At 41.7% G+C, this 24,035-nt stretch overlaps 3 protein-coding genes across 7 annotated transcripts in view; all 3 read left to right on the forward strand.

Annotated features, from left to right (window-relative positions):
- LOC308091233 (FYVE, RhoGEF and PH domain-containing protein 4-like) overlaps positions 1-24,035 on the forward strand; it is a 134,103-nt gene that overhangs the window by 96,357 nt on the left and 13,711 nt on the right. For 3 of the 5 annotated variants that reach the window (XM_080436680.1, XM_080436682.1, XM_080436683.1), the window contains 2 exons: positions 9,528-9,723; positions 17,119-17,587. In XM_080436680.1, coding sequence (XP_080292806.1) covers positions 9,528-9,723; positions 17,119-17,587 — 665 coding nt within the window. Of the gene's footprint in view, positions 1-9,527; positions 9,724-11,070; positions 11,150-17,118; positions 17,588-24,035 lie in introns of those variants that run through there. The other 2 variants (XM_080436681.1, XM_080436684.1) reach the window with 2 other exon arrangements.
- Positions 6,492-7,007, forward strand: LOC308091247 (NADH dehydrogenase [ubiquinone] iron-sulfur protein 4, mitochondrial-like; the record flags this gene model as incomplete). Its single annotated transcript, XM_080436705.1, has 1 exon — positions 6,492-7,007. The coding sequence occupies one exon, from the start codon at positions 6,492-6,494 to the stop codon at positions 7,005-7,007; it is 516 nt and encodes a 171-aa protein (XP_080292831.1).
- LOC308091548 (superoxide dismutase [Mn], mitochondrial) lies at positions 8,190-8,741 on the forward strand (the record flags this gene model as incomplete). The annotated part of the gene is made up of 1 exon (XM_080437210.1): positions 8,190-8,741. The coding sequence occupies exon 1, from the start codon at positions 8,205-8,207 to the stop codon at positions 8,739-8,741; it is 537 nt and encodes a 178-aa protein (XP_080293336.1). The 5' UTR covers positions 8,190-8,204.

Consider the following 24,035-nt stretch of genomic DNA (forward strand, 5'->3'; position numbering starts at 1 on the left):
AATCGCTGTCTTTCCTCCACACACTCCTCCTGTCTAGCAACAGGGTCTTCTTGAGCTCTGCAGTGTTTTTTAGCTCCGCTGTCGCGCTGCACTACATCTACGTAGGTGGTTGGCAGTGGTGGAAAAAGTACTCACATTATTTACTTGAGTAAAAGTACCAATACTGCATTGTAGAAATACTCTGTTACAAGTAAAAGTCAGGAATTCTAAATTTACGCGAGTAAAAGTACAAAAGTATTGGCATCAAAATGTACTTAAGTGCCAAAAGTAAAAGTACTCATTATGCGGAATGTCCCATTTAACAAGTTTTCAAATGTATACAAATATTTTTTAAATAGCTGATCTACAAGCTCACAATGCGTCGCAGCTTGTTGATCGGCTATTTTCAAATGGCCGAAATGTATGGATGAAGTCATTAATGTATGTTTGGTAATAATAATCAAAATCTACAAAGTAACTAGTGACTAAAGTTTTCAAATAATTGCAGTGGAGTAAAAGTACAATATTTGCCTCTGAGATGTAATGGAGTAAAAGTATTGTACAAATACCTCAAAACTTTACTTAAGTACAGCAGTACTTGAGTAAATGTACTTGGTTACTTTCCACCACTGGTGGGTGGTGCGCTTCTTTCCTTTCCTGGTTGTGACCTGGGTTGTTAACAACACCTCCCCCAGAGTCATTGAGAGCCAGCGCAGTCAGTAACCAGGCAGAGTAAAGTTTGTTTCTTTAGATCGAAGGCAGTTGTAGCTCAAGGTGAAAATGGAAAGGAGTGCAGGCAAAGAGAAAAGACAGAAAGCATTGTAGCTCTGTGGTCCTCAGTCAGCCTTCAGCATACATACAGCAGCACAGACCGCGAGGAGAGAGAGGTTCAAGGAAGAGTGAGTCAAGGGCTTAGTTTCCGCTTAGATAGATTCGATTCTGACACTTCATATTATAAATGTACATTCTGTTTGTTGGCTATTCAAAAATAGCAGATCTACAAGCTCATAGCGCGGCACCGAGTGCCGCGCTATGAGCTTGTAGATCTGCTATTTTTGAAAAATCATGAACATTTGTGCAAATCTATTTGAATATTTCAATATTTTTTCAAGCGAACATTTGTAAAATACGTTGTTCCAGGGACTCCTAGAAGCAAAGATTTGAGTTACAAATGTTCGCTTTAAAAAATATATATTGAAAGATTTGCACACATTTTCAAGATTTTTTCAAAAATAGCAGATCTACAAGCTCATAGCGTGGCACCGAGTGCCGCGTTATGAGCTTGTAGATCTGCTATTTTTTTAATAGCCAAATAAATCTAAAATAACAGAGATGTGTTCCTGGATTGAATGGGTTAACAGTGACTATATGAATGGATATGCATCTCTTGCCTGTGAATGCATCATGTTTGGATAGGTCACACAGATCATTAACAGTGACTATGAGCATGAATAAAATGAGTCATGAACATCATAGTCTCTGGAGCCAGACTGTTGACTCACACGATTTCCAGATGCTTCCGTCATCACAGTCTGTGTGAAATCAAATTAGTCAGAAACATATATAGCTCGCAATGGAGAAATGGGAATTCTAAAAATATATATTTTCTTGAATGGAAATGACGAACAGGTGACAGCTTCCTTTCTCAGCTTTCAGGAGGTGTATAGTTCAAGACTTTATTTAGCATTCGTAGATTGTGGAATAGTTGTCTGGCTGTTGACCCAGTAGTTTTTTAATTACAACGTATATAGAATTATATGAATTTAAAAACGGAGGAAAAAAACGGAGAAAATAACAGAGAGTTAACAGAGAAAAACACTTTGTAAGGTTGAAATAGACCCCTTAACAGACGACGTCACACTGATAAGAACCAGTATGCGTGCAATCAGTATGCGCGCAATGAAACCCATTCTATCAGGTCTCACGAGGACGCGCCTCACTAGCCATCACACAAGAGAGGGGGTTGGGGTGTGCTGAAACCAGCGCACCCCGAAACAACAGGTTGGCAATTGATTGCGTGAAACAATCACCTGTGCATCCAGTCTCAATGTTGGTAAACAAATAATTGGTCTATAGGCTCTATGCAGCCATTTTGGAGATAAATTCGGCCTCGTCTTACTTCCTTCACAGGTATTACCAATGATACTACCGTAATTTTCGCACTATAAGCTGCACCTGAATATAAGCCGCAGCAGCTAAATTGAATGATTTGTACATATATAAGCCGCACTGGACTATAAGCCGCGGGTGTAAAATCCATAGATTTAGGAGGTCCCCTAGTGGCCGTTAGCTGTAAAAATCCATAGATAAGCCGCACCGTTATATAAGCCGCAGGGTCGAAAAATGGGAAAAAAGTTGCGGCTTATAGTCCGAAATTTACGGTAATTAAGGCTCTGTTCCATTCTGGTCAAACAGAGTCAGGGTGCTGATATTGTGCATGTTGGCTCACTGGAGACACTCTGCTACACCAGTGGGTCTCAAAGTGTGGTCCAGGAACCCTCATGGTTCCTTGAGGGGTTTCCAAATGGCACCTTAAAAGGTGTGTAACTCTGAGAGTGTACAAATGGAACCAAATGGACCCGTAAAGGGTCCATTTGGTTCCATTTGTACACTCAGAGTTATAGGGGTCCTTGAAATTAAAAGGTTTGAGAATCACTGTGAAATGGAACAAAGCCTTCATTAGTTTCAATGGCAAAACCTGTGAAGGAAGTAAGGAAGAGGCCCAATTTCTTTCCAATAAGACTGCTGTGCATATAGCCTATTGACGGTGGTCAGTATAGTGTATGCTTCATGACTTATTACCAGTGGGATGCAGTGAAAGCAGAAGAGGCACGGAGATTAGAAGAACCTTGAGTTGCATTCCTCTTTTATTTGACGTAGGTAAATCTTTCTCCACGCGGACGAGGAAGCCATTGTAAACCAAACAGGAACCTGTTAACCCTAGTTAACGTTTAACTGACGTGAAGAAAGCTTATAAAATGAAGTAAAACTAAAATAAAGTGAGGCTCTTCTCTTCTTGTAGTTCATATACCAGGAACTCAGGTTTTTAAATTCAGCATATAAGCCAATAAAGTCACCCTGGGTGACTTCATTTAACCCATTAACAACGGGAACGCATCTGTGTCATTTTTATTAATTTATTTAATTTTCACTTCTTTGGCTTTTAAAAAATAGCAGATATACAAGCTCATAGCGCGAGTGCCGCTCTATGAGCTTGTAGATCTGCTATTTCTTTTTTGTATTGTTTTTTTTTGCAAATCTTTGATTTTTTTTTAAGCGAACATTTGTAACTCAAATCTTTGCTTCTGGGGATTCTACAAATGTCTTCTAAATCCTAACAGTTCTATGAAAAAACTTGTTGCTATAATATCAGTGGTTCTCAAACTTTTTCATGTCAAGGACCCTCAAAGTTATATGTATTTGGCCGTGGAAACGATGTCAAAATATGTTGTTCCAAGGACCCCCAGAAGCAAAGATTTGGGTTAAAAATGTTAACTTTAAGATATATATATATTCAAAGATTTGCACACATATTCCACGATTTTTCAAAAAAATAGCAGATCTACAAGCTCGTACGAGCTTGTAGATCTGCTATTTTTTGAATAGCCAAAGAAATCTTAAAATGACACCGATGCGTTCCTGGTCTTAATGGGTTAAAAGGGCAAACGAGCTGGAGCGCCCAGGGTCTTGTTTTAAATGTTTAATCAGGCAAACACCACTTGTGTCTAAAGAGGTCAGAGTCCTTGGGCTGAGGTCAGGGTAGATTTTAAGATGGCTTGTGCTGCCCTCTGGTGTTTACACTGTTAAATTACACTCAAATCACATGCTTGAAATATCCATGCTCATTTTGACCTGCATGAATAGACCTTATCATCATCCCTTCCATGTCAGTCAGTTGGTTCTCAACATATATTTTTATAGTGAAGCTTTTGAAATATATATCCCTGCAGCAATAAAGCTGTCCAGCGGATCTCAAAGCACTGCTTTATAATTAAAAAAAAAATATATATATACATATTTTTTTAATATTGAAAAAAAAAATCAATATAAAAAAAATATATATATATTAAAAAAATATATATAAAAAAAAATAATAATTGTGAGACATAAATCTGAATTCTATAATGTTTTGTTTTGTAATAAATACATTTTAGAGTAGTCTGAATTAATTAACCAAAGTAACCGAATTAAAGTTACTTTGGTTAATTCATAGGCTCTGATCAGAGAGAGAGAGAGAGAGAGAGAGAGAGAGAGAGAGAGAGAGAGAGAGAGAGAGAGAGAGAGAGAGAGAGAGAGAGAGAGAGAGAGAGAGAGAGAGAGAGAGAGAGAGAGAGAGACGTCCGAAGTTGAACCACACACTATAAATTGAATTCACCCATTGTGCAGGGAATAAACAACCGATTACAATAATTTCACTCTATAATTAGTAACATGTTGGTGATACTTATGTCTATCAAATATAGTTTTGTTGAAAGGCAATCAAAGGTTAGAGCTCATAGTTCAAGCTTCAGGTACCTAGTGTCAGACTTTGTTTTGAGCCAAATACGCAGGCATGCATGCTGGGTTATTTGTAGCAGGCATATTGCTTAGACGAAATACAACATAATAATAATAATAATAAACTTTATTTGTATAGCACCTTTCATGACATGAAATGCAGCTCAAAGTGCTTTACAGAGCAAGAATACAATTACAGTTGCAACCAATTTAACAATAAAGCAAAAATTAAATTAAATTAAATAAAATTAAATAAAAGCAAAAGCATAAAACAATATTAAAATATGCAATTCAGTGAGGACTTAAAAATCAACCAAAGAATCAGCTAAAAGCAAGAGTGAAGAAATAGGTCTTGAGCTGTGCTTTAAAGCTATCGACTGGCTGACTGTCTTAGGTGTAATGGGAGTTTATTCCACACTGTCGGTCCGTAAAAGCAGAATGCTGCTTCACCGTATTTTTTATATGTCATTGTAGGCACCTCGAGCAGGTCAGCACTTGAAGTGAGTGCGTTGCAGTAATCAAGCCGAGAGAAAACAAAAGCGTGGATCAGCGTTTTTGCATCGTCTAACGACAGATAGTCTCTAATTCGCGCAATACTTCTAAGATGAAAGAAAGCAATCTTGGTGACATGATTAATGTGTGTATTAAAATTCAATTCAGAATCGATAATAACCCCCAGGTTCTTTACTGTGGTGTTACTTTCTACAGCCAGGTTACCAAGTCTACTTATTATTGATTCTCTCTGCTCACTGGAGCCAATTATGAGAACTTCTGTTTTATCCTCATTTAGCTTAAGAAAGTTCTCACTCATCCAGCATTTTATACTGGACAGACAGGTCAACAATGGGTCTAGAGCACAGGGGTCGTCTGGAGCTACCGAAAGATACAGCTGGGTGTCATCAGCATAGAAATGGAAGTTCACTCCGTGATCGGCGATGAGTTCTCCCAGCGGTAGTATATACAGGGAGAACAATAAGGGACCCAGAATTGAGCCCTGTGGAATACCAGAACAGATGTCGTGTTTGTCTGAGTCAAAGTTAGCCAGACTGACAAAATAGCTTCTGCCTGTTAGGTAAGAGTGAAACCAAGACAAGGCTGTGCCTGACAGACCAATCCAGTACTCCATGCGTTGTAGTAGAATTGTGTGATCAATCGTATCAAAAGCAGCGGTTAAATCAAGGAGTAGGAGAACATAGAGATAAGATTTATGGGTTTGGGTTGGAATTTCTATATACACAGTTGTCATTTTTATTTAGAGGGGAGAAATCACTTTGCCAGGTTCCTAGCTGACAGTGAAATGCAAATGATCCCATTAACTTGAACAATGACGGTCTCCAGGAATGCGGTCCAGTTCTCAGACCCAAGCCGGTCTGCCGAAAAACTGTTAAAACGACGGAGGCGCACCATCTCAAGCTGACTTGAGCCACGGGAGTCAGCGCCAAGCGAGCGAGTCGCCGTGCCGAGAGTTGCGAAGTCCGATTGAGCCGACTCAGCGCCGTTTGCGCTATATTCCGATAGGGATAGAATCGTAACTCATATTCCCCAAAAGTCATCATGTGCCTTAAGCCCCCTCCCCCCTTCAAGTCACAGTTAGAGGTTTGGTCACATTTGTCCAATAAGGCAGGACAGCATATTCTGAAAGGTTTCATTTGCATGTTTGCTTTCCATTTGTTCCCATTTTTATTACGATGCAAGTTAATGGACAGGCGTCTTATGTTGAAACTTTGCCCACATATAGAATCCCTGATGTCATAGTTGGTCACAGACTGGCCTCCAGGTACTTTGTGCCTATTTCACAACAACCCGGGCAATGCTGGAAGCCACTCTAGAGCCATGTGGAGTTCCATATTTGGGCAACACTGACGTTATATCTGATGACACAACATTTGATACCGTTTGGCTTAAGAACTGGCTGCACACACAGTGAAATGTATGAGAAATCCTTTTTTGAGATTGAATCTGCTGTGCTTAACAAGACAGATGTAAAGCTACTATTACCAGGCAGGGATATAATCATGGCATCTTCACTGTCACGTCTAGGCTTGGGACGTGTTTCTGTGATCAACGCCGCCACAAAGGTGTTCCTGAATCCTGCCAGGTGGACCAGCACATCGTCGGGGAGACTGGCAGACAAACCACCACAACAAGACAGACAGCTTATCACTGTGGACGAGAAACTGGACATCACCGCGGTGACAGGCGTGCCAGAAGAGCACATCAAAACGCGCAAGGTGCGCATCTTTGTGGCGGCCAGGACGGCCACGCAGTCGGGAATCAACAACACCAATCAGTGGAACATGGACTTTGACACCAGGGAGCGCTGGGAGAACCCTCTAATGGGCTGGGCCTCCACGGCTGACCCCTTATCCAACATGCTCCTAACGTTCTCATCCAAAGAAGACGCCATCGCCTTTGCTGAGAAGAATGGGTGGAGTTACGACATAACTGAGAAAAGAACACCAAAGCCCAGGGTGAAATCTTACTCAGCAAACTTCTCCTGGGACAAGAGAACCAGGAGGTCCGCCAAATAAACTGATGACATTCTAATCGTATATATTAAAATTGGCAGACTGTGACAAAATGGAGCGTCCAAATTTGATTGGAAAACAAATGTCATCACACGTAATATCCGGATTTGACCAAATGTGGTCACAAACATAATGTGATCTGGATGTGATGCTTTGTGCAAACATGTCGTCCAGATTTAATTGGCTAAGCTTCACACAACGTATTGATCAGCGCTACTACGTTTTCAGACTTGTTAAATAAATTGAGAAATATGTGTTTTTCCTCTTAAAGGGATATTTCACTTTGAAACATGTTTGGGGTCATTTTAGCATTGACCCCAGACAGTTTTTAAGTTGCTTTATTCCGTATTTAGATATTTGATATTCTGTCAATTTGGGCCCTGGTTGGGAAAACATTGTCCTAGACTTCAGTGCGTATGTTGGGATATCTCTTCAGTAGTGCTGTTGCTTGCTGGGAGGACAAGCGTCTGTCTTCCTGTTTGGATGCCATCATTCTGTTCTGATTTGGACCTCTTACGAGCCTGAGTCTTTTCAACACACGAACAGAAGGCTTGCATCTCACTGGTGCACAGAGCTTCCGCAAAGTTGTTCTGCTTCCAGCAGGCATGCATGACGGACATCTCTGTGACGCAAGAGGCCTCTCCTTTTACCGGTTTACGATTAGCGACGGCATCTTTCAGAACTAGCGGCCTGTTTGGATGGGTGAATTAAATTTATAGTGTGTGGTTCAACTTCTGACGTCTCTCTCTCCCTCGTCAGAAGATGAACATATCTGTTATACAGACACACAACATTGTAGTCAGCTTTTAAGCCAAGCTGCCTCGAGTATTCTATATTTGAGCTAGACTGATGTCATATTTGATGACGTTTTGCCAAATATGGATTATCCTATATTTGGGTAAGACTGACATCATATTTGATGATGTCAGATTTACCCAATATAGACATATTTCATGTCAGATTCGAGGCACCCAGCTTAAATGCTGAGTACAGAGTCCCAGCCTTTAGTATGGGTATTCAGCAATACGATTTTCAGTTTGTATGATGAACATGCTTTCCCAAGTTAATCAGTTAAGTAGGAGCACAGCCAGCCTGTGTAGCCAAACATTACACCAATTATCTGCCTCAAGGCAGAAGCACATGCTTCCCGACCTTACCTATGACTATGGGGCCTTGGAGCCACACATCAGTGCAGAGATCATGAAACTCCACCACAACAAGCACCATGCCACCTATGTCAACAACCTCAATGTCACCGAGGAGAAGTACCAGGAAGCGCTCGCGAAGGGCGATGTGACGGCACAGGTGGCCCTCCAGCCTGCACTGAAGTTTAACGGAGGAGGCCACGTCAACCACGCCATCTTCTGGACGAACCTCTCGCCGAATGGTGGTGGGGAGCCACAAGGCAAGCTGATGGACGCAATCCAGAGGGACTTTGGCTCCTTCCAGAAGATGAAGGAGAAGATGTCCGCTGCCACTGTGGCAGTACAGGGCTCAGGTTGGGGCTGGCTGGGCTACGACAAGGACAGTGGGAGGCTCCGCATCGCCGCCTGTGCTAACCAGGACCCTCTGCAGGGAACAACAGGTCTTATTCCCCTCCTTGGTATTGATGTGTGGGAGCATGCCTATTATCTGCAGTATAAGAACGTCCGGCCCGACTACGTCAAAGCTATCTGGAATGTCATCAACTGGGAGAACGTAAGCGAGCGTCTCCAGGCCGCGGGCAACTCAAGTTAACCCTCTGATGCACAACATAATTATGCACAGTTGCACACCCCTTCTAATACACAACATGGGTCTAAAAAGACCCCGCATTCATTGTCAATGATATTTACTGCAGGGCTGTATACTGTATGTATTTGCTGTATCTTTTGAAATAAATGTATTTCATAATAAAATAGAAAATGTGCTCCTCCAGGCGAGGTGGTAAAAGAAAGTACTGTTCCTGATTAATCCTGTCTTACCTATTTATATTACATATTGTGATGTCACGTGAAGCTTGACCAATGTTAGCTGTGAGCGGACGGACACACACACGGACGGACAGAGGGTAAAACATACTCTCCACCATGCCTTCGGCCTGGCGGAGACAAAAATGTAGCAAAACCTTGCATTTGCCAAAGGGAAAGAATTACCAGTGTTCCAATGGATCCAATGTAGTAATTATTTAATCACAAGCTCTTGTTTATGCTGTTCATTGGTTAAATATTTATAAAACTCACATACACACACTTCCTCTTTCACAGTTTCACTTTTGCAGACAAAATAGCAAAAATAGCCAACCACAAAACATGTTTTATTCTGCATTGCAACACCTTGTGTGTTTGTAGATCGACTATCTTTGCTACTTTCGCACGGCCCTCTTGTACGACAAAGTAGGGCCTTAATTTTATTTATGAATGAGATGAAATATGTAGATACAAAGTTTCTGCCCCGACTGACACAAAAAACACCCATCCATCCATCCATCCATCCATCCAAGATCCATGTCTATAATTCCTCTCCTGTGTGTCTCTGCTTCAGTGCCTCCGAAGCCGCCTCACCTCCAGAGCCCAGTGACGGAGTTGACGTCGTCCCCGCTGGCCCGCATCCAGAGTCCGCTGTTCAGAACCAGCATGGAGGAGGGAGGGGTAGGAGAGGCCCTCATCAACAAGGACAGAGCCAGAGACAAACAACACTCCAAAGTGTCAGACCTCATCAGCAGCTTTGAGAAAAAATGGTGAGTCCCTTACAACGTGTCGTCATCATCATCATCATCATCATTGTCATCCGTCATAATATGTCACCTATCGCAGTGGTTCCCAAACTGGGGTCGTGAGTGACCCCCAGGGAGGTCCCCAAATTATTTTGGGGGGGGGGTCCCCAGATGATTAGCTTAACGTGCAACATTGTTTTCTCACTCAACGGTAAACAAACCAACATACAGTACAGTATAAGTGTATACAGGGTATATCTGCACATTTCTAAAGTTACAATTTAATGACTTTTAAGACCTTTTTGATACCAAATTGGTCAAATTGTCAAATGTTACGTAAGAAAGAGGCAAACACTGTGAAAATAGCAGATCTACAAGCTCACAACGCCTCGCAGTGCGAGGCGTTGTGAGCTTGTAGTTTGGCTATTTTTACAATATTATCTGTGGAAACCGAGTCTAAAACTAAATGTAATGCCTACAATTCCAAGTGCTTGTCAGGGGTTGGGGGTCCCCCAGTTCAAATAGGATTATTTTGGGGGGTCGTGGCCTGAAAAGCTTGGGAACCCTTGACCTATCATACAGTATATACAACACACCACATCCACACCTGTGTCCATTCCATCCGTCCGGCGAGTTCCCGGTTCATTCCCCCGGACTGGCAGAAACATCTGAGTGGGGAAGTGAATGGCCACCACTCTCTCCCCACCCACAACAACCGCTGAAGTGCCCTTGAGCAAGGCACTGAACCCCCAACTGCTCCAGTGGAGCTGCTCAGTGGCCAACGGTATGAGACTGTGGTTGTGAGTGTGACGCAGGGCGTTGCTGAAAGAGAGAATTTGGTCTCAGCTAACCTCCCCTGGGTAATTAATAAAGGTTGATAATAAAACAAACGGGATTTGAAGGTTTGGTGAGGAACAAGAGATTTGAGGCCTGTGGCGTCTGTTGTCAAGTTACGTGTCGGTCTGCTCACTTCATGTGCTTTTGTGGACTCTGCTCTCATTGAATGAATCTAGCCGACTCAAAAGCGGTTTTAATTACCCCCCCCCCCAACCATCTTTGAATGGCTTGGGGTTTTACAACGAGAGAGAGGAGGGTCAAGTTGGGGAAATCCCAATAAATGTCACATTATAGCTTTCACAAACAGAGCAGCCTCATTAAGGGCTGTGGTAACCGGAGACATCCTGGACGGCGGAAAAGATTGTCTTTTCTAACATTTCCCGCTACTATTTCAAGGGCTCGAAAAGCAGAAGTAGTATTTTTAATGTACTAGACTAGACTGTTCGCTTTCAGCGAAGAGACATGTAGACACAGATAAGCCCTGTGCTTCACGCATCCAATGCTACAGCGGGAGGGGGATGAGAGGAGATTTGTTCAGCCTCTGGGAAACTCAGCTCCTCGTTCAGTCGTGGTCCAGAACTCAGTGCAGTAACATGAAACCCAGTGGCATGAGGTAGGAATTCTCTTTCAACAGTCTCTTATAACGTCCATCTGTCGAGTGTGTATATATTGACGTCCTTAATTGAAGCTTTTGGACATGGTCGGTTTTATAGTTTTTATATTCGTTTTGTGTGTGTGTGTGCGTGTGTGTGAATAGCTTTTCTTTTTAGCATAAATAGTTTCCCATTTTGCCACAGTGCTTGTACTATTTCGTCAACGGTCAAAGTTTGGTTCAAAGGTATTTCCATATTTTCCCTTTTATAGGACATTGTCTTTGCCATCCATCTGATGTCCAGCAGTGTTTAATGTGCAGTAGCTGCAGGTTCTAGTGTGTGAGGGAGGGCTATTGGTGGCGATCGGTGGCACACAAACAATAGTGCCCTTGTTCCGGCCGCTCATACAGTGAAGTGCAAAAGCTTTGAGGCAGCAGCGAAACACACCATTCAACCAGTTCTCTAATGTGTTACACTTGTTCCTTAACGCTGAGCTGGGAAACACACACACATGGTGATGGATCGCTGCTGTCTGGCTGCATGAGCCTGTGATCATTTCATGGATTCTCTCTCTGCACCCTTCTCCTTCAAGGTTCTCTCTCTGCACCCTTCTCCTTCAAGGTTCTCTCTCTGCACCCTTCTCCTTCAAGGTTCTCTCTCTGCACCCTTCTCCTTCAAGGTTCTCTCTCTGCACCCTTCTCCTCCAGCTTTTCCTTACAGAACAAGGTCGAACCGAGCAGTGCTGGAAAGTAACTAAGCACAGTACATTTACCCAAGTACTGTACGTTTACTTTACTTGAATATGTCACTTTTCCATACTTTATACTTCTACTCCACTACATCTCAGAGGCAAATATTGTACTCTTTACTCAGCTGCAATCATTTGACAACTTTAGCTACTAGTTACTTTGTTTTCATCCTAGCATTTGCCAAGGAACCAAGGCAGAACTGCCAGTCAAGGCGAAGACTGGCTAATCACAGCGAGTCCTCACCGGACATGCCTGCAGAAACTCTTGGTTAATGAAGTCAAAGACGTTGGCTGCCATGTTATTTGTGTCCAAAGTGGCCACTGATGCCACAAACTACATAGTGCTGCTTTAAGTGAAACATTGACATTGGGTCAATCCTTATATGGATGTTAGAGCATCAGCCCCCTCTAGTGGTCACAGGGTGAAACAGAGAAAGGCCTGCAATCTTCCAGGAAAAAAAGAATTAGCCTACTAAAACACTAATCTGGTTCACAATGCCTCTAGCTGCCTCCATGGGGCCTGCTGAGGATACCTCAGTGCACACTCAGCTGTTTGTAATGCCACCCTCGTCTGGGTCAGCCTGGCGGTAAAGACGCGCGCATGAATACAAATGGCAGTTTGCAAAGATATCTTGTTTGCAAGTGTTGTCGCTGTCAAAAGTGACTGTGATTGTAGCCGTGTTGTTGTATGTTTAAGTAGGATGTCGTCGCTGTCGCTGTCCAGAACCAGTGGTGGAAAGTAAGTACTGTACTTGGGTACAGTTTTGAGGTATTTGTATTTTACTTGAGTATTTACAATTTCCAATACTTTTACTTCTACTCCACTACATCTCAGAGGCGAATATTGTACTTTTACTCCACTACAATTATTTGAAAACTTCAGTTACTTTGTAGATTTAGATTATTATTACAAAACATACATTAACCACTTCAGCCCTATATACATTTCAGCCATTTGAAAATAGCCGATCTACAAGCTCACAATGCGTCGCGATGCGACGCATTGTCAGCTTGTAGATCTGCTATTTTCAAAACATTTGTATACATTTGAAAACTGGAAATGGGACATTTTGCATAGTGAGTACTTTTACTTTTGGTAGTTTAAGTACATCTTGATGCCAATACTTTTATACTTTTACTCAAGTACATTTTGAATTCCAGACTTTTACTTGTAACAGAGTATGTCTACATTGCAGTAATGATACTTTTACTTAAGTAAAACATTTGAGTACTTTTTCCACCACTGTCCAGAACCATTCCTTTTGTTATTATTATTTTAAAAACAGTTTATAATAGTGAAAATAGCCGATCTACAAGCTCACAACGCGCAGCGCGTTCTGAGCTTGTAGATCTGCTAATTTCACTACTTTTGTGTGACACTCTGGTATAATGAAGCAGGGCACTCATTTTACGAAAAGACGTAAAAAGTTGAAATATGGAGATATTTCGGGCACAAGGTTTGTGCCCGACGATCTTGTAGACTGAGAATGACTCATCCGTAGTGTTTCACCGCGCTGTTGTTCTTCCTCTATTTTAATCATACTTCCTGTTTTCTTAAGGGACAAAGTGCACTCAGTGAGCCTCCAGTTAATCCGGTTGTTTAGAGCGGTGGTTCTCAAACGTTCTCATGTCGAGGAGACGAGGACTCCCAAAGTCGTGTGTATTTGGCCCGCAGACCCCCCCCCCATCTGAAAATGTCTCGTGCCAGCGGGGACCCCCATAAGAGAAGACTTGTTCAAGATTGTTCAAAAACAGCAGATCTACAAGCTCGCCAATGCGTCACATAAACTTGTAGATATGCTATTTTAACCCATTCAAATCGGGAACGCATTTGTGTAACCACTTAAACCATTATATATGGCTATTCAAAAAATAGCAGATATACAAGCTCTTAGCTACAAGCTAAGAGCTTGTAGATCTGCTATATTTTTTTAAATGACATAAACGAATTAAATTTGCACACATTTTAAAATGTGTGCAAATCTTTGAATATATATTTTTTAAAGCGAACATTCTTTACTCAAATATTTGCTTAATGGAGGTCCCTGGAACTAAATATTTTGAGATGAGGGGTCCGCGGCCAAATACATATCATTTTGGGGGTCCTTGACATGAAAAGGTTTGAGAACCACTGATACTGTATAGAAACATAGATTTTTTTTTTAAACTGTAGGATTTAGAAGACATTTGTAGAATCCCCCAGAAGCAAAGATTTTGAGTACAAATGTTCGCTTAAAAATATATATATATATATATAAGTTTTGCACAAATGTTCACGATTTTTCAAAAATAGCAGATCTACAAGCTCATAGCGCGGCACTCGGTGCCGCGCTATGAGCTTGTATATCTGCTATTTTTGATTAGCCAAATAAATAAAACAAATGACACAGATGCGTTCCCGGTCTTAATGGGTTAAAATAGTCTTGTGGGGGCTAGAGGGTCACAGGGTAATTTTAACTGTAAAACCGTTACTATGCATAATTCTTGTTCAGGTTGCAGTGTCATACTTCTTGGCCTTTCTCGCTGTGAAAAAGAATGTAGACCTCAGCAGAAACGGATAACTGGGTTACTGCACGCTGTGCAATGCTGCCACTGGAGTTAAACCCAACCTTTCTGCTGTAATATAAAGTGGTGGTAAAAGTTCTAAAAATGTTTGCTTAAGTAAAAGTATCAATACTGCAATGTAGAAATACTGTTACAAGTAGAAGTCAGGAAATCTAAATTTACTTGAGTAAAAGTACAAAATTATTGGTATCAAAATTTACTTAAAGTACCAAAAGTAGAAATTACTCACTTATTAAGTTTTCAAATGTATACAAATCTTTTGAAAATAGCAGATCTACAAGCTCACAATGCGTCGCATCGCGATGCATTGTGAGCTTGTAGATCGGCTCAAATGGCCGAAATGTATATAGAGCTGAAGTGGGTAATGTGTTGTAATAATAATCAAAATCTACAAAGTAACTAACTAAAGTTCTCAAATAATTGTAGTGGAGTAAAAGTACAATATTTGCCTCTGAGATGTAGTGGAGTAGAAGTAAAAGTACCGAAAATGGGAAATACTCCAGTAAAGTAAAGAAAATACCTAAAAAATGTTACTTAATGTACAGTACTTGAGTAAATTTACTTACTTACTTTACACCACTGGTAAAATATGAGGTTCGCCGGAGCCAAATGATGGGAGAAAACAGTCGTAAAGAAAATAATTATATCGAGTTTATTCCATGAGAAATTGCTAAAGTTACACAGAAAAATCAGGCTCATACGGCATTGTTATCTGGAAGTAGGGCATTCACGAATAGTGATTTTTAGTATTCGAATTATTCGACCTATAAGTATTCGAATATTCGATTAATCGATTTGATTATAAAAAAAAGAAATCAATGGCATTGATGACTCGACTCAAGGAATGCGAGTTGACGTCACACCAGAGCTCACAGCTGCGTGTCTGCTGTAGAAAAGCCACAAAAAAATAAAAAATCTAAAAAAATAAAAATAAATTAACTTTCTTTTTTTTTTTCTCGAAGAATCGAATAGTGGTTTGATATTCGAATATTCGAATATTCGACTATTCGGTGAATGCCCTATCTGGAAGAAGCCTCCCTTCCATAGCGTCATCATCAGGTCAGACGTCACAGCCAGCTGTTGGGCACACGTGTATCTTATCTGGAGGTTTCATAAAACAACAATAATCATGTGGACCTGAGGTCATTTGGTACAAAGTTGGACAGTGCGTCAGATAAGCAATCGGATGATGGTAGCGTCATACACACTGCTACAGTATTATTTAATGTCTATGAAGTTTTGATACCTGGGTAAGGAGGCCAGCCTGACAAGAGTAGTGAGGGCACGTCACACAGGCACCGAGAGTGCTCCAATGCAAAATGTACTTAAAGTACCAAAAGTAGAAATTACTCACTTGTACAAATCTTTTGAAAATAGCAGATCTACAAGAGTAGTGAGGTCACGTCACACAGGCACCGAATGTGCTGATATAGATATACAGAAACATGATAGTGGGTGAAAAGGCCATTTGTGGCAGCAGCACGGGTTGCCACTGGGAGTGGTCCAATGCACAGAGCAACTCTATTAGGGATGGGACGATGAAATGAAATGAAATGACCTGAAAAGTTCATGTCATGATTATTGTGGCCAAAATAATTGTGATTAATGATATTATCACAATAATCTGCTTAAAACTCTTAAAATGTTCTTGTGTTACCCACTTTCAACCCAGCATCCATATGCTGGGGGGGAACAGTAGCCAAAAATAGAAAAGATTTGGTGTTGTAGCCGGAAAAAAAGAGGTCCAATGAGCCAACTTACTAGGTCAAGGACAATTTCACTCGAAATAAAAATCCCTGCCATATGATTATCGTGATGCGCTATAATGGCGCTTATCATCGCATCCCCTAACCTAAACGCTACAATACTGCAAGGGACCAGAGTGGTCAGATGCATGGAGCAACACAGGTGAGTGGGAAACAGCTGGACACACTGTTACCACAGGATATGGTGTTAACCGGATGGTCATTTCAATGTGTGTGTGTGTGTGTGTGTGTGTGTGTGTGTGTGTGTGTGTGAGAGAGAGAGAGAGAGCGAGGCATGTGAACAAGCATATGTGTGGGAGGTGTAGAAGTAGGCCAGCGGGGTCTCTCCAGGGACCACCGTTGTACCCTCACCTCCTCCTACACCTCCCGCCCCTCACCCCCCCCCCCCTTCTCGTATACTTCCTCTACACACTAACCTCCAGTCTCTGCAGCCCCACAAGACTGGAGGAAGTTTGTGTATCACGACCGACCGGTTTATTTTTAACCCTCTCTCTCTCTCTCCATCTCTCTCGCTCTCTCTCACACACACACACACACATGCTAAAGATCCCTCAGGTCACTGCCTCTTCTCTGCAAACACACACACACACACACACACGCACACACACACACACACACACACACACACACACACACACACACACACACACACACACACACACACACACACACACACACACACACACACACACACACACACACACACACACACACACACACACACACTTTGAACAGTAGCTGAGTTGGACTTCTGCTCTCGGCTCTGCTCTGTTCTGCTCTGCGTTTGCTCCCATTTCCTCCTGAACCAGCGTCTCTCTTGCTTCTGCTCTCTGTCAGCCAGCAGCCAGCCAAGCCGAGCCGCGTAGTGACTTCCTCCTTCTGCCTCTTCTTCCCTTTTGCCTCTCTCCAGCAGCACGGACACCAAGAGAGACAACAACGGCAGCGGCAAGCACATCAGCAAGTCGGCCAACTGCACCCCGGCCCACCACCACCGCGGTGCCCCGCCCCACCAGAGGCAGTCGGACACCGGCAGCAGGACGCCGGACGCCCACTCCCCCCCGCCGGCCACGGCGGAGCCACCGGTCGCGCCACCACCGCCACCGCCGCTGCTGCTGGATGCCCGCAGTAAGCCGGCGGCCAATGGCGTGCTAGCCCAGATGGACAGGGACACCTCGCAGCAAGAGGACAGGACGAAAGAGGAGAAGAGGAACAATGGAACTGTAAGGACAGAGACGACGGCTGGCCTGGTCAATGGAGATATGGGTGAGGGTGGCGGGGAGCAGAGCGGGGAGTACTCGGAAAGCCAGGACCAGGACAGCGAGCCGGAGTCACAGAGCGAGCACCTGAAAAACGAGGAGAGCACGTCAGAGGAACCCAAGGTGAGCGCAGGTGTTTTGATTGATTGAATACTTCAGGGTTTCTCAAACTTTTTCCAAGTCAAGGACCCCTAAATTGATATGTATTTGGTCGTGGACCCCCATCTGAAAAGTGTTTTGTAGGGACCCCCAGAAATTATTCAAAATTTCCCAAACATTTTCGATATTTTTTTCAAAGAATTTGAAAGCTTGTAGATCTGCTATTTTTGAATAGCCAACATATAAATGGATAAAGTGATTGTGATGATGCTATAGCCTATCAACTTATTTTGTGGGGGACCCCCTAGAACCCCCCCCCCCCCCCCCCCATTAGCAAGTTAGTTAACAGTACATGTAGTACAGTCAAAAGTTAGGCTAAAAGGAGAACACAAAATGTTTCCATTGCGGTCCATTGTACTCTTGTAATTCATACATACAATACAATACATAACAGTAAAAGCTCCAGTAGCAGCAAAAGGTATATCAACAGAAAAAGGAGGGGTGGGGGCTGGGCGGGGGGTCAGGGGATGATACTACCAAGGTGTTCCAACAGTTGTTCAACTAAGCCCGATTGTATTTCAAGGTCAGACAATTTTAGGTTAGTTTTGAGTCTGGGCAGAGAATCCAGATCTTTTATGTCTTTTGGTAAAACATTTTGGTGGCAGCATAGTAGAATGCACCCCCCCCCCCCCCATGTTTGAGACGAATTCAGCCTCTGGTGTGGTTGTGAGCTTGTAGATCGGCTATTTATGGCAAAGAGGTGTAGAGGGGGAAAAGAGCAGATCAAGTCAACAACAAACAAACAAAAAAAGTTTAATCTAAAACACAATTTTATACAATATAGAGGGGGTCCCTGCTTCATCTCTCTCTCAGCTAGGGGGTCCTTGGCCTGAAAACGTTTAAGACCCCCTCTATATTGTACTCTGTCTTAGAGTTCTCAAATTCTGCAAATTCTTCGGGTTTACGGGCCTAAAATTATGGTAATTTTCCTTCAGGCTCGGGCCCTGTTTGGGCCGGCCCAGTTAGGGCCCAGTTAGGGCCAGGCCTTAATTTTCAGGCCTGTTGAGAACTCTACTCTGTCTTCCACCTTGAGCCATCCCAGCCTGACAAAGTGAGCTGGGGTTAGGTGAGTTCTGGGAGTGAGTAGTAGTCTAGTAGTAGCCTCAGTTTGTTTTGGGAGGTCTGAAGTTTAGTTTTTAGTGACATGGAGATGTCACTGTGGCGGTTTGGGTTTGCGTAGTATAGTATGACGTACTATGGTATAACATGCACCTATATTCAGGGATTTCACATATAGACCACAATGCCTTGTGGTGTTCCATCACGTTTCAACACGTTCAAAGTCTGCACTTGACAACACACGACAACATTGTCCTACATACAACTTATGTACACAGTGTGTGCGTGTGCGTGCGTGTGTGTACTTTGGTGCCATTGCACCTCAGTGACGTGTATTTATAACCTCTGTGCCAGATGTTTATGTCTTCTCCCCTGAGACTACACAGCACTTGTTACTCAACCAGTGGGTCCACGGCCCACTAGAGGTCAAAAGAGGTTGAGAACCAGTGGACTACAGTATGTGCTCTGCCATGTGAACTGATACAACACTGTGTCACTCCAAGTGTGTGTTTGTGTATGTGTGTGCATGCGCGTTTATGCATGCATGCGTTCATGCATGCATGCATGTGCGTGTACTTGTATTCCTGTACTTGTGAGGGCCAAATGTCCCCACAAGTATAGTAGAATTTAAGAAAAAGATATTGTGAGAAATGGTTGTTTTATAGTAGAACATGTTTTGGGGAGTCAGGCTTACAATTAGGAAAAGATAGCTGCAACGTGTTGGGAGCTTGAAGATCTAAAATGTTGAAGTCCTCACAAATAGTAATATTTATGTGTGTGTGTGCGTGTGCGTGTGCGTGCGTGCGTGCGTGCGCGTGCGTGCATCTGTGTGTGTGTGTGTGTGTGTGTCTTGCTCCGTCAACCTGAGAATAGCTCCCTGTCGGATGGAGTGGTGAACAGATGCAGAATAGGTTGACTGTGAACCTCATGGGAGTCTGTGTTCACATCACTGTCTGCTGGCTCAGACAGCTCTTTGCATGGCGTCGCTGTCGGGCACAAACCTTGTATTTGTTCTCTGTCAATTAACTGATTATTCATTAAGTATTTTCACACCTACTTGCTTTAGAGATACCATTTACACAGACAGATGCTCATATCATTGCTGTCGGGCAGAAACCTCTTATATCCATATTTTAACTTGTGTTTTTTTTCTCGTAAATTAATGCCCTACGTGATCATACTAGATATACTAGCATACTGCTCTCCCCTGTGAATTAGTTTTGTAGCTACAGTATCTTTTACCACAGCATGGCAAGCAGCATGTGATCCTGTATGGCTACTTAAATAAATAAGTACCCAGATAAAAGGAACGTTGTTATCTTGAAACCTGGGTGTTGTCTGTCCTGCAACTGAGCCTGTCGCAGTCGCTCAAAAGTAGCAGATCTGCAAGCTCGAAACGTGGCGAGAAGCGATGCGTATTGAGCTTGTCGATTTGCTGCTTTTTGCACACAAAAAAATGTGAATTCTGGAAGGTTTTGGACATTTGGGGATTCCACAGACAGAGACGATATACAGTATGTGTGCCAACCAGGTCATAGTCTGATTAATTGTCCATTCAATCTCGTCCCCTTTTGATGATTATTCCAATCTAATCCACCCGGTCTACACTGTATACATTATAATAATTATTACCTCATACAGCATTACATTTACTGTTATTAAATGTTTGAGTATCAATCAATATGCATCAAATATTATTTGATTGCGATTGTTTAAAAGATGACAGTCACGGACAGTTACAGTGGTTGCATCTTCAAACATCAATACATTTTCCTTACTCATTCACTGCCTGAATTATTTCTGGCCGCGTTTGCCCCACTGCCAGAGATTTTTCATTGAAAAAAAAAGGAGGAGCCGAGATACAGAATTTTTAAGTTTTAAGTTAACAAGGAAGTGGATGGGAGTCTAGATCTTCGAAAAATCATATCTCCTTGGTCTTTGGGTCAAATTTGAAAAAAAAAATGATTTTCTTTTTTGTTGAAAAAATTTAAAGTCGTTTTAGTCGTTCTAGGCAGTGAATGAGTGTCTAAATTCCTTCCAACCAGCCAAGTTTCAATTACTTTTCTTCCATTAAGGCTGCAGTGTTGTCATAACACATTATTCAAATGAATAATGAAGAAACACTCTATTAAACTTGTACGTTCTGAAACTACGTTCTGAAACTACAGCGATTTAAAATATTATGTTTGCCTGATTAACCCATTAAGTCCTGGGACGCATCTGTGTAACTTTTTGATTTGAGCTAAAAAAAACATTATTTTACACTTTGGCTATTCAAAAATAGCAGATATACAAGCTCATAGCGCGGCACCGAGTGCCGCACTACGAGCTTGTAGATCTGCTATTTTTGAAAAATCGAGAAAATGTGTGCAAATTATTATATTTATATTCTTTTAAAGCGAACATTTTTTACTCAAATCCTTGCTTCTGGGGGTCCCTGCCTGGAACAAAATATTTTGAGATGGGGGTCCGCGGCAATATACATATCATTTTGGGGGTCCTTGACATGAAAAGGTTTGAGCACCAGCTGCACCACTGATATAGAAACATACATTTTTCAGAATACTGTTGGGATTTATAGGAGCAGAATCGGCTTCAGGTCTTAATGGGTTAAACATAGTGTCAGCATTTGACAACAGATACAGTAGTTTCTCTCATTGCTCTGACAGAACCATATTGTTGTGTTTATTATAAATATTCTGCTTTCTCAGCCTTTCTGTCAGCATAATGGTCTGGTGAGACATGTGACCGCTAACCAGACTTCACACACGCATACTGATGTTCTTTTGTCAATGTGGGCGGGGAGTTCCTGCAATACACATTTCATACAGCTCAGTTTAGAAGCAGTTTAGAAACATTTCCATGTCATGGACCCCGAACATTGATATGTATTTGGCTGCGGACCCCCCATCTGGAAAGGATGCCAGGGACCCCCTGAAGAGAAGATTTTAGTGTAAAAAGAAAAAAAAAATGTTTTCAATTTTTTTCAAGATGTTTTAAGATGAAAAAATAAATCAATAAATGCAGATTGTGAGCTTGTAGATCGGCTGTTTTTGAATAGTCAAAGTATAAAATAGTGTTAAAGGGATACTTCACTTTCACATAAAATAAACATTAAAAATAAATATTAAAAAAAAATGAAAGAAGTTATGGCAAAATAAAGGCCCCCTCACACATTAGTAGGACACTCTAATGCGTGAGGGGGCCGTGATTTTTCCATTACTTTTTTCATTTATTTTTAATATATTTTTTAAATGTTTATTTTATGTGAAAGTGAAGTATCCCTTTAAACTGGTTTGAAGTGATTGTGACGCCATATTAACTCATTTTGCCTGGGACCCCCTTGGAACCCCCTCAAGGACCCCTGAGGGTTCCCTGGACCCTACTTTGAGAACCACTGGACAATGTTGAATACATTGTCTACTATGTTGAGTTGTGGTAATGACACATCCGTCTCATTTCCTCTCAACACCTTTCATATCCTGCCCTGACAGGAACCTATACAGCATGACAATAAGAAACCCCCCCACCCACACACACACACACACACACACACACACACACACACACACACACACACACACACACACACACACACACACACACACTAAGGCTGTTTCCTAAACATTTAACACAATATGTAAAATTATGTTTTAGTAATATTATTGTTCCTGCTGTTCTGCATACTGGCAACCAGGTGAAGAAATCACTGATTGAGGCTTTAACCGTTGCTTTTATGAAATAGCCCAGACCATTAGGATTATATGGAAGATGCTTCTGAGCATATTTGACCACTTCAAATGCTGTAATCTTAAAACAATAACCCAGTTTTCAAAGGCTCCCGACTCACACCTAGCGAATTAACATAGGAATAAGCCCAGATGCATATCAATTGTCCATTGTGTGACTTGCAGTGTAGGTGTTAAGCGACGTGCGCGTCACGTCATTGAAATAGAGTGCAAGAACATACCAAATGAGCATTGCATGCCTGGTCCTGCTGCTATACTCTGAACAAGGCTAAAAAGAATAAATAACGATTATCAAAATAGCAGATCTACAAGCTGACAATGTGTCGCATCAGGCATGTTGTGCGTTTGTAGATTCACTATATTCTCGTTGAAATAAAATAGGGCTTAAGTGTCTAAACAATTATTTAATATGCATTTCACAGTGAACAAGCCTACGGTAGAACTATCATTAGTAATGCACTGTTTTCTCATTGTAATGAGTGAAATAAAGCGTTTTGTGACTGAAGAAAAGCCCATTGCTCTCTGCTATAGACTAGTTGTTTGTCTTAAAGTGTTGTTGCTCAGTGAATTGGTGCTCGACTTTGTGGCAACCCATTTAGACCTTTCAATCCGGGAACACCTTTGTGTAGCATTAGCTGTTGAGATAGATATATATATCTAGATAGATAGATAGATAGAGATATATATATATAGATAGATAGATAGATAGATAGATAGATAGATAGATAGATAGATAGATAGATAGATAGATAGATAGATAGATAGATAGATATACACACACATAAATTTTTTTTTTTTTTTTGGATAGAAGTTTTGATTTTTTTTTTTTTTTTTTAGGAAAGTTTTGAATTAAAATCTGTTTTTTTTCAGAAAACTTAAGTCAGGATTTAGAAGGCGTTTTTAGAATCGGCCTCAGGTCTGAATGGGTTAACCCATTCAATCCGGAAACGCATCTCTGTCATTTTAGATTTCTTTGGCTATTCAAAAATAGCAGATATACAAGCTTGTAGATGCGCTATTTTTGAAAAATCATGAAACTTTGTGCAAATCTTTGAATACGATTTTTTTTAAAGCAAACATTTGTAAAATATTTTGTTCCAGGGACGTCCAGAAGCAAAGATTTGAGTTACAAATGTTGGCTTTAAAAATATATATATTCAAAGATTTGCACACATTTTTACGATTTTTTTCCCAAAAATAGCAGATCTACAAGCTCATAGCGCAGCACCAAAGTATATGATAATGGTTATAGCTCAAATCTAAAATGACACAGTATGCGTTCCCTGTCTTAAAGGGTTAAGTGGATGCGTGACAAATAGCAAAGAGGAACTTGCTGAAGGGCTCCTATAATGTAGAGTTTCGCACACTGAGGACAGTGTGGGAGTAAACATTGAACGAGGCTGTGTGTCCCTGACCTCCATGTTGACCAGCGCTCCTCCTACGCCTTGTTGTCCAGTCAGCCTTGTTTTTAATCCTGTCCCATGTGAGCTGAGTGGTTCCTTTCACTTGTCTCTGTAAGAGAGCATTATGTCAGCGTTTTGTCTTGTGAAACAGTGGACACAAATAGACATCAGAGTTTACTGTTCTGCTGCTGACCTTCATAT

Source organism: Gymnoscopelus braueri (genome assembly GCF_963280865.1).
Source record: "Gymnoscopelus braueri genome assembly, chromosome: 9".
NCBI classification, from domain to species: Eukaryota; Metazoa; Chordata; class Actinopteri; order Myctophiformes; family Myctophidae; genus Gymnoscopelus; species Gymnoscopelus braueri.